Source organism: Gymnogyps californianus, chromosome 4 (genome assembly GCF_018139145.2).
Source record: "Gymnogyps californianus isolate 813 chromosome 4, ASM1813914v2, whole genome shotgun sequence".
Lineage (NCBI taxonomy): Eukaryota > Metazoa > Chordata > Aves > Accipitriformes > Cathartidae > Gymnogyps > Gymnogyps californianus.
The window spans coordinates 14,138,071-14,149,198 of NC_059474.1; the positions used below are offsets into that span (position 1 = coordinate 14,138,071).

The 11,128-nt window shown below is 38.8% G+C and overlaps 1 protein-coding gene across 1 annotated transcript in view; it reads left to right on the forward strand.

Moving 5' to 3' along the window:
• EVC2 (EvC ciliary complex subunit 2) overlaps positions 1-10,850 on the forward strand; it is a 76,418-nt gene extending 65,568 nt beyond the window's left edge. Inside the window, 4 exon segments of the mRNA XM_050896372.1 lie at positions 332-419; positions 7,170-7,363; positions 8,837-8,938; positions 9,420-10,850. Coding sequence (XP_050752329.1) covers positions 332-419; positions 7,170-7,363; positions 8,837-8,938; positions 9,420-9,693 — 658 coding nt within the window. The 3' untranslated portion in view covers positions 9,694-10,850.
• The last annotated feature ends 278 nt before the right edge of the window (positions 10,851-11,128 follow it).

Here is an 11,128-nt window from a genome sequence, read left to right on the forward strand (position 1 = left end):
GTTCCAGCAACAAAAAGATCCCCAACTTGCCATAAAGTGTGGTGATGAAATTTAAAGAGGAGGATGGGGACAGGTTGAATCATGTTGCTTTGAGGCGATTCCAGATTTGAATTGTGTGCAAGAGCATAGCCTTAGATTCTGCTCTGATGTTTGCTTGGTGGTTCAGGGGAGAAGGGAGGAGAAGTTGGCTTATTTTAGAAGTTATGCTGCTCACCCAACTTGGCTGACAGAAAGATAGGCTTCCTGAATGGATGACTTTCAGATATTGTTTCCTATAGTACAGTCATTGCACCTGGGAAGATTTCAATATTAATTCTGTCTTTCACTTCAGCTTGAGAGATGAACAGTGGAATTGCGCAGTGCTTGAGGATCTCCTGGAAAATATAGAAATGGATGCATTTTTGGCACTTTATAGTCAGGTAAGCATGAAATTGAACAAAGCTTCTGAGTTTAAATTACGGCTGTATCCGGAAATCAGCTTTTCTTGCTTTTTTGAGAACCATTACAGATGTATTTGGACACAGTTCTGCTAATAGTCACTACCAGTTCTGGTGTTTGTAGCCTGTATTATCATTCACTTCAGTTAATTCTGACCTACTTTCAGCCTTTTGAATTTTACTGAGTTACACTTCTTCTTGTTCACTTACAAATCCTTTCTGGGGGTTGTCCTGTTGCATTTCATTCTGTGGAGAGAACTAAATTGCCTGAGTTTCTGGTTTACAGACAGATTTACAGTCTGATTTTCATGTCATGAGACAAGGGTTTTGTTTAGGCTTTAATCAGTGTTAGAAAGGATTTGCATTGATCGTGTTGCAAAACTAAATGATAGAAGGACTGCTAGTTAAATTTTCTAGTATCATTACTCATATTGTTTTCAGAAATAGCATCACCTCTTCAGGTAATTTGCTGTCTGTTGGCTGCCTGTCAGTGGCGCAAAAGGCATTAAAAGTGAATCGTTGTTGTCCCCAAATTTTATCTGCAGGCCTTGATTGAGATATGTAGCTAGTGTCAGAAAAGAGACTCGGTGTTGCAGCTTTTCACATCCAAGTATCTTGCCTCTCAGGGACAGGAGTGGTTGCAGTAACCTGTATCAGAAATTGGGAGCTTCAGAGGCCAGCAAGCCAAGGAGAGACCACTTAGACTAAGGGTCTCTCAGCTTTTCCTGTATCTCAGCTCGTTTCTGCTCAGTTTTCTGAACTCTTTATCCTCTCCAGAGTTAGATGTCTATTTGAGGTCAGCTGCTCTCATGAAGAATTGGAGTGAGACTCCTGTACATTATACTGGTGTTAGGAGATTCACCTGGAAGGTAGTACATGTTTTCAGATCCTTACTCTGATTTGGGTAAGGAATTTACATCAGGAACTCCTAAAGCTCACAGGAGTGTGATAATCACTTCAGTCTCTGCCTCTTGTGGGGACACTCGGGCTCCATTGAGAGCAGAGTCCTTTCACGAGCCTCGTTGGAAGAGACTTGCCTCTGAATATCTGGCAGCCTGATGGCTAAGCTGCTGTCCTGGAGTGGAAGATCTCACTTCATGCTAATGAATTCAATCAGGCAGAGTGGGAATTCAAACCTCGTCTTACGCTTTCCAAGAGCATTATATCCTCTGGGCATAATAATATAAACACCAAAAACCCATTCTGGCATGTCTTGCAGAGTGTAACATTTGAAGGTGTTTGCTGAGGAGGTCATGACCGTCGTTACCAGCCTTCTAGTTTTAAGTCCAAACTATGTGTTTCCTTAGTTTTGGGTTTTTAAAAAATAATATTATTATTATTACTATTATTTTCCTCTTTGTGATTTTTTTGTTTGTTTGGTTTTTGGGGTTTTGTGGAGTGTTTTTCCTGTTGCAACCGTTTTTTTTCAAACCATCTTGCCACCATGTTGGCCTTGATGGTTTGGTGTATTGTGAGTGGATATGGCTGTCAGGAGCTGCTGAATTCTGTTCCAGCCTTCAGCTCCTTCTCACTGTGTTTTCTGCCTCCATGGCGTACTGCACATAGAGCTCCTAACATTTTTGGGACTTAACAGAAATAGCATCCTGCTGACACTGCTAAAAATTTCTGCTGCAGGCCTTTGTAGGGTGCTTATGATGTAAATATTGACATGATGGTGAGTTCTAATCTGATTATTTCTTTATAACTTTAAACTTTATATGTATTCCTTTATGCTCCTTCAAAATAACTTGCGTACTGCTGATGAGGCAGTCACCCACTATTTTCAGTTATTCATTCAGTCGTGGAACGGTGACATGGGCAATGACAGCTATAACTCTTTTCAGAGGTGATATTAAATTTGAGGCTTTATTTGCCCATTTGTAGTTGCAGTTTGTCTAATAATTCAAGATTTCAGAACACTTTTCGGGGAGAAAAGATGATCTTTTGTCCTGTTCAGCATTCCTTTCTTTTTTTTTCTTAATACAGGTAAGGAGTTAACAAGCTTGTGTGAATATTTTGTTGAAGCATACAGTGCTTCAGATACATTTTGAATATGATTAATATAAGCTAAGTCTTAGATAAAATAAATTCCATTCAACATCAGTGGAAAATAAACATCAGAGCAGATACAAAAATTGAAAATGCCTCAAAAGATCCTTTGGGCTTTGCTGATCTTTCCCTGTACTACTGTGGTTTAAGTCATTAGTCTTGGTGGACCATAGTCTTGGGAATTCTTTTTATACTCTCCCCCCCCAGTTCATTATATATTTATCTGACAAAATATGCTGCATCCAGAAATGCTGGCCAGTGTAGAGGCTTTAAACAGCACAGACCAACTCCGGATTAGCACTACCAAGACCATTTTCATAGTTTAATTTCAGTGCTTTTAAATCCACTATAGCTTTGCAGTCTTGGACTAATTGAAGGAATGGCTGGGACCTTGTACAGTGGTTATTTAGGAATTTCATGGGCTGGCAAAAACAGTCATCACTAAGTGGGAACTGTTAAAAGAGAGCATGAATAGTGCATTAATCTCATACTGTGGTTCTTAGCTTGCCATACTCTTGGGCATAGAAGGGTAGGAAGAAGATCCATGTAACAAGCCAGCTGCTCAGCAGAAGAGTTCTTACCTTGCAAAGGATGTTGTGAATTGTTTTTCTGCTGCCCTTGAGTTTACTTGTCTCTGATAGAGCCTCAACATCTACCTCTTTCATGAAGGCATGAATTCAAGATGTGTGGCATGTTAAGATGAATGCTGAAGCAGCTGTGTAGGACTTGGTGGAAGGGAAGAGAGACAAACCCGGTGGCTGGATGCTGATGCTGCTGGCTATGAATCATTTCAAGGGGAACCCTTTCCCAAGAGACCTTGGCTCTTTTCTTAGCATTTCAGTTCAAAGACAGTGCTCTCTTTCCTTTGGAAGTGTTAGTCGTATTTATCATCAGACTGCGCAGGACTAACCAGGAATGTGCTGGTTTTGCATGTTATTGTAGCTTGTTTCTGTCCTAGAAAGTTTGATAATACTGGCACTCCTTGTCCTGCATTCCCAAAGATCATACCACTTGGCTGGGGGGAAGCTGGATATTGCTTTTGTACAGCATAGGTAGAAATGTTGCTCAAGCTGCTGACAATTTAATAGTCTTCCTGTGATGGTTGTTAGGTTTCTTTGGCACAGATATATTGTGAAAGAGAATCTGAACAGCATGGCATGTATTCTGCAAGTTGAGAGGTTAAAATCATTGTTTTGCAGATTACAGATGCATGCAAACAGAATATGTCATAATTTTCACAGTACTCAGTCCTCTTAGCACCCTAGCAGGTGAACGATGACCCTTGATAATTATGGATTTTGACATCTTGAAGACAGAGATTTAAAGGCATCACTGTCACCTCACTGCACTTGAAAAACTGGACACAGCATTCAGTGTATACTTGGGGGACTGTGCTTTATGTTTTGTTCATAAGATTCCCTGAAAAAATAATTAATTTGTGTAAATATGCATTAGATATACCATTGGGGTTTTTGTATTTATATTTATTCATATAAAGTGTAGCCCAGAGATATTCTGAGATATACTTTATTGAAATTCCATAAAACCTATACATACGTACCCTGCAGATATACAAAACAAAATTTCTGTTCTCAGCAAGTATAATAGTATAATAACTCCAACTATAATTCGAAACCTGACTACTTAATTCAACTGTAAAGAAGTATGTGCTTAGTAGAACAGTAATTTATTAATTTATTAAGGCTCACAGCATAACATGTTCCCACTTTTGGATGTGCTTATCCTGTGAGCTGATATGGGAATTGATTTTTAAATCTTTTTTCTCCCTGTTTACTTACAATGTATAGAACACATTGTATTGGCAAGTATTAGGAAACTGTAGCTATTGTACCTCTGTATCTTACACTCATTCTTTTCTTTAAAGAGGATTTTCTCCTTTAGGCTAGTTTACAGAACTGTGGATGCAGCTCCCTCTGGAAAACCAGATAAGTTTTACTTTCCTACGTTTCGTGTTTCACCTTTACATCCTTATGGAGGCGGATCTAGGTCAATAAGAGATTTGCTTGAATGATAGTGAGTTCAGGATCATAAGCCTCTGGCTGAGAAGTTACTTTTAAATAAGCTCATCGCTATAGCCCCAGGTACACTAGTTGCATTTTAGAGACAACAGATGATGCAGGCAGACTGTCATGTGGAAACAGCAAAGTAAGCTTGAAACACAGCATGGATCGAGTTCATTGATTCCTGCATTAGTTGTTTAAATACACATTGCTCAGTCCAAATACTTAAAAGTAATTCTGCTATTTGTAAGCTACAACTCATTCCTGTTTTATTTCGACCAAATTCAGAGAATACAAATGAGGCTATTGGTGCCGCAAGTAGCATTTGTATCCATTAGATGTTATGAAAAAAGTGAATTCCTAATCTTTGTGGTACCTTACCATATAATATACCTGAAGAATCACACTCATCCCACGCTGGCGGGCTTTTGGTCAGACTAGTGTGACCATTCCTGTGTCTGCATGCACATTCAGTTCTCCCTCCCACTTCTGAAAGCTGGTCTGGGTAGCTGTGAGCATCTGAAAGTGCTGCTCACTGCTGGTGCATGTTCACACATCAGCACTCCCTTTGCCGTACATATGCTAGATGCACCTGGCTGGTGGGCGCCTGTGCCACTTTTGGTACTGTTGACAGCGTTGTGGCACCTTGCAGGATTACTTAATCGTGAATTCTGCTGTGTTAGAAAACCATTAAGGGTTGCCTCTCAGTCCAAATCATAGTTGATGCAGAAAGGTAAAGGTCAGAGTGGAAAAAAGAACATTTTAAAGAGGAAACTATTACAGAGGAAAGCACTACTGAAGTCATGATGTTTCGATCATCTGTGTATAAATTACTGAGTTAAAGGTCCTGAGACCATTTAGCCAAAAAGGGCAGAATAGGTCACAGAGATGTGTCATTTTTATTCTTGCTTAATGTTGTTTTTTGTAAGTTTCTAGAACAGTTTTTTAAAGACCAAAAGTGCAACAGTCTGTATACAACTACAGAAATTAAACTTAGGTGTTTGTATTAAGATTTAAGCTCTTATTTACATTCCTCTCCAGAGAAGAATGAAATCATTTCTTGGCCTAAGTAGCCTGAACAGACATCTCTCTTACCTAACTTTGGTGCCTGTTTAGGGTGAAAATATTGGACGTTTTAGATACCGTGTCAACTTACTAATCTCTCACCAATCTTAGGATATTGTCTTGTTCATTCTAGTGTCACAGTGGTTTCCATGGAAAACCTATAACAACCCTGAAAAGCCTAGGAAACTTTGGGAAGTGGCTAGTTTTCCTGCCTTTTGGAGAGGAGTTCTCTGCTTGGAGAATGGTTATGGGAAAAGGAGGTTGATTGATTTCTTTATTTTGTGTGGCTGTCTAAATTTGGGTTAGGGCTGCTTTGGGGGTGATTGCTTTGTTTGTTTTTACATGGATTTAGAAGAAAGACTTGTCCTTTACAGAGCATCCTTTTGGTGAAATGGCTTCTTTCAAAGAAGAAGATTCAGTTAATACAGGGATCTCTTAGGTACATTTGCTCCTCTAAAAATTCGTCATGCAAAAAAGAGGCAGACATTTGCTGTGACATTTTGAATCCACTGTGGACAAAGAAATTGTCTGTCTTCCTGCATGGTGTGACCTTGTGGGTTTTTTATGTAACATGGACTTTAGTCATCTCCACCATCTGTGCTTATAGGAGGGTCTACAGAGCAGAGGTGACTCAGCTGTCCTGAGTCATCTCAAATGTTTGGCACGTTTTGCCTGACGTCGGCTACCTGAGATACATGTATGGTTTGAATAAACTACAGCAGCATTTTTCTGGCATCCTTTGAGGCATTTAACTTGCTTTAATTTGCTCTATTCTTTTCTTTCCATGTAGTTCTCAATATATTGTAGGCCTTTCATATTTGATACGCATGAGAAATCTGCAGAAACAGCCCTGGGGACACTAGTTTTGACAGCAGAGCAGAAAATAACAGTGGGGCTTTGGTGTTTGGAGAGGGGCAGGAAATGGGGCTGGTTGATTGTCTAGGGAACAACTAAATTTGAACTTAGGCTATTTGAACACGATGTGAGTATGCTTTACCCCGACCTTTGGGCCAGAAAAGAGAGGACGTTTGGAAAAAAAAAACCACCACCAAAACAAAAACAGATGTTTCCTTCACCTCTTAACAAATCTTACAAGCTGTTCTCTGAGCTTATCGCAGAATCTGGCGTTAAGAGAGGCTGAACAATGAAGTGCTCAATCATCGCAACATGTAAATGTAGTCATTAGGTTTAAGAGGCTATTTTTTTTCCCCTAATTTTACAGACCAAGGAATGCAATATCGCTTCATTAACTAAACCTTACATCCTAGAATATGGTTGCATTGTGATTTTTCAGACCGAAGGGCATCGAGTACATGCCCTGAGCACATATGCTAAGGTCAGCTGGTTGTTTAACATTTACTTTGCCTATATGCAGAATGAAATGGACAACCATAGTATATATGGGCCAGTGTGGGTAGAAACAGTGAGCGTGGGAGTATGACCACTTGACACCAAAACTGTCACCACTAACATGATTTTCAACAATATTTTTTGTTTCTATAATGAATAATTCTTTAATTACAGTTATTAAAATTCGCTAGTGCTTTTTTTATTTTCAATGCTAAATTTATCTGTCTTCTACTCATTAATCCTCTAGGAGCTCCGACTGGCAGGTTATTTAGCTAAACTGACGAGGGCACCGATGGGGCTGTTGCACAGGATCCTGAACTTGTTGCTGCCCTCCAGCTCACAAAGTGAGGTTCTTTCTGTCCTCAATTCCATCAGTAAATATTCAGATGGTGTTGCTGAAAGTGACAGTAATACAGATGAGTCTGGCAGCTGTAAGAAAAGGTAAGTGTGATATTTTTTGGTAGACAATTTTAAGAGAAGATTATTGCTTTACATGTATATGTATTTGCTGGAGAAGCAAATTGACAGCAATAGAAAAAATCACAGGTGCATAGGTTTCCTTTTGAAATATTTTTGTGGGGTAAAGACACTTGGAAACTGCTACCTGACTTTGTGAAAGATTTTAACTATAATAAATTGATTGATAAAGAGTTAATTTTATAACTTTATGAATTAAACGATTATTTTATAGATTTATAAATCTTGTTCTGATCATTTTCTTTCTGTTGACTTTAATTGGAGTTTATTAAAACACTTTCCTTTCAGCTTGTTGTATTTATAATATTCATAGCTCACCAGATTTCAGGTGTCTGTAGCTCCTAAAGATATAAAGGAAGATCCTTCTTTCTCGTAATGGAAGTTTCAACCTTGGAGATGCCTGTCCCTTTGTAGTTCATTACTAAAGTCCCAAGTGGCCACTGTTTTTCCCTTTACTCACAGAGACAAGGAGTCTCCCAGAGCCTCCATCCCTCCAGTTTATCCCCATTAACACCAGCTGAATAGCTGTGCAGCTAACACCGAGAGGTGCTCCCGGACCCTCTCTCCCAACTCCCTGCCATGACATGGGAAGGGGAGAGAAGCAGATGTTGTGGCACTGGGCCCTCTAGTTGTCAGATGTGAGTTGTCAAGGAACAGGTAAGGGACCTTGGGACCATGCCCTGAGGTGTGATCTTAGCTGATTGTCATGGTTTAACCCCAGCCAGCAACTAAGCACCACACAGCTGCTTCCCCCTCCCACCTCCCAGTGGGGTGGGGAGGAGGAAAGGAAAAAGTAAAACTTGTGGGTTGAGATAAGAACAGTTTAATAACTAAAGTAAAAATAAAAATACACTACTAACTAATAATAATTGTAATGAAAAAGAATACAACAACAAAAAAAAAGAAATAAGAAAAGACAAGTGATGCACAATGCAGTTGCTCACCACCCGCTGACCGATGCCCGAGCAGCGATCCGCCCCTCCCCGCCAACTCCCCCCAGTTTATATACTGGGCATGATGTTCCATGGTATGGAATACCCCTTTGGCTAGTTCAGGTCAGCTGTCCTGGCTGTGCTCCCTCCCAGCTTCTTGCACACCTGCTTGCTGGCAGAGCATGGGGAACTGAAAAGTCCTTGGCTTAAGATAAGCGCTGCTTAGCAACAACTAAAACCTCAGAGTGTTATCAACATCATTCTCACACTAAATCCAAAACACAGCACTGTACCGGCTACTAAGAAGTGAGTTAACTGTCCCAGCCGAAACCAGGACACTGATTTAAATGATTTGTGGTGGGGCAGCAAAAATACTTGAACGCTCTTACTGACTGTATTCATGGTATTACTGTCATGGGTTTGGTAGCTAAAATCGTAAAGGGGAGGAAAGCGTGCATATTTGGGGATTTGCTGCTAAGAATTTTTTTCTTTCCTGCTCTTTCAGGAAGAGCCAAGAGTTGTGGCAAGCACTGGAGAACAAAGTAAGGCAAGACCTGATAAACAGAAGTTTGGAAAAGATGCCTTCTCTAAACAAGAGAAAAGACAGGTAAGGAGAAAACGGGAAGAAACATATATGTTTTTGGGTTTTTTTTTTAAGACTTCATCTCCAAAGGTGGTTCTTATATGTGTTAGAAATCAGAAAGTAAGTTCATAAATATGTATTTTCTGACACTGTTCCACTGTTTGGAGCTTGTTTCATACAACATATTTACACATAATAAGCAATACTAGTAAATGCCTAAAAAGATTTTTCCGTACATATCCACAAAATTCACAAATTTTTCATATACATTGCCCATCTTCCCTACGGTTATTTATTATAAGGTTACCTTTCCTTATGCAATTTTGTATCTCATAAAATGATATGTAAATTATTGGGGATTGGAATGGAAATTACAATTCTGTCTGAAATGTGATTTTCTTTAGCTTCCAAAGTCACCACTTCTATGTCAGGATGTAATATAGGAAGTCATGCTTGTTTTGCGCAAGTTTTCATTTTTCAATTCAATTTTTTTTCATTAATGTAGCTTGGTAAAGAAGAAGCAACTTGCCCTCTTGGAAAAAGCATCATTCATTCATCTTGGATGTTCGCCTATGCATCCTCCTATGGAACAGTCCGATCCACCTGTTCCTTTGAACACTGCAACTGCTGAAGCCATAGAGCTATTAGACACAGGGGAGAAGGTATTTTTGTTTCGTGAGCAGAGTGATCCAGTACTTTCTTTGCATAATTCTCCAAGGAAAAAGAAAAAGAACTTTCTTAATGCCAAAAAGGCTGCTCGTGCAAATATGGACTCATGAGGGCAACTGCCATTCGAAGTATCAATTAGGGAAGAGGAAGTTATTTAAAATTCAGTAAAATAATGAGAAAGAATGAAGTGTGCAGTTCAAATAACACATGTGTTTCTTTAATCTCATTTGTCTGACATTGTAAATAGCTGTAATTTTAGAATGGCGCAGTTAGCAGTGTGCATTGTGCATTTTTTAATTCTTGTCAGCGTATGATGCAGTAGATGAAATATGGGTGTTTTATGATGCACATGCTGGCAGGCAGGACTCGGTGTTCCTTCAGTACATTTTGATCATTTTTGCACTGATTTTACTGTAGCTGTATTTTCATAATTTATGTAGAAAGGTTATTTATTATATAAAGTAAGTACTGATTTACTATTCTTGTATTTATATATTCTTGTAATAAGCTGCAGTATAGCAGATGACATGAAGAGACGAGGTGGATGACCCACAAGTCCTCATTTCTCTGATGTTCTGTTATTCTAGCTAATTTACAGTTTAATGTCGTGTTCTTAATAGGCTTTGAATGTTACTTGTGCAGTCTGTGTTCCACAGGGATAGCTAGTAGTCCAGATCTTCAGCACATACATACGTACTTAGCCTTGCATCCTGGAATAAATTCAGCTTTTCGCTACGTCAGTTGAACTACGGGTGTGGCTGCAGCTCAAAACTGTGTTAAATATTTGCAACCTGTTGCAGTCTTTTTCTTGGTGAACCAGTATCATCACACTTGCTCAGTAGAAAAGAGAAAAATGTAAAAGGGCATGTAATACCTTCAAAAGCTTTTTTGATTGCAATGCTGCCAACTGTCACAATTTTAAGTGGGTATTTTTGAAGTTCTTATTCCTGGATTTCTTTAAATTGATGAGAATATCATTTTACATTTTGAAAAGAGTTAATTTTTAAACCTTTCCAGTTGACAGAAAGAAGTCTGTAAATATGAACCCTAAAAAAAGGAACAGGAAAAGGCTAATTAAAAGAAACACATATATTGTTAATATTTCATGATATTCAAGCCTGTTTTGAGGTTTTTTGGAATGTATTTGAATGCTATGCTCTGAGGCTACTGTGATCATATATTTTGCATTTTTTCATGTATGGAGTTTCTGTGTCTCTGTATTAATAGGGTGCCAATTTCATTTTAAAAATTAAAATGTTGCAATGTACGTGTGCCTGCAGTTGGCATCTATTCCAAGTGGAAAAAAACATTTTTTTCCCCCACTTCTCTTGACAAGTTTAAATATTCATCCTACAGTAAACAACAATTAGTGTTTCATATTGCTATTAGCATTAGAAAATGTAGGCAGTAATTAGCCTGATAATCGTAATTATTTTTTGATTGCATTCTTCAGTCTTTTCATAGAAGTCATCGCTCTCACAGAAAGAGGAATCTATCAGAGTTGTGGGAGTTCAGAGTCGCTACATTTTAATGCATCTGGTATAT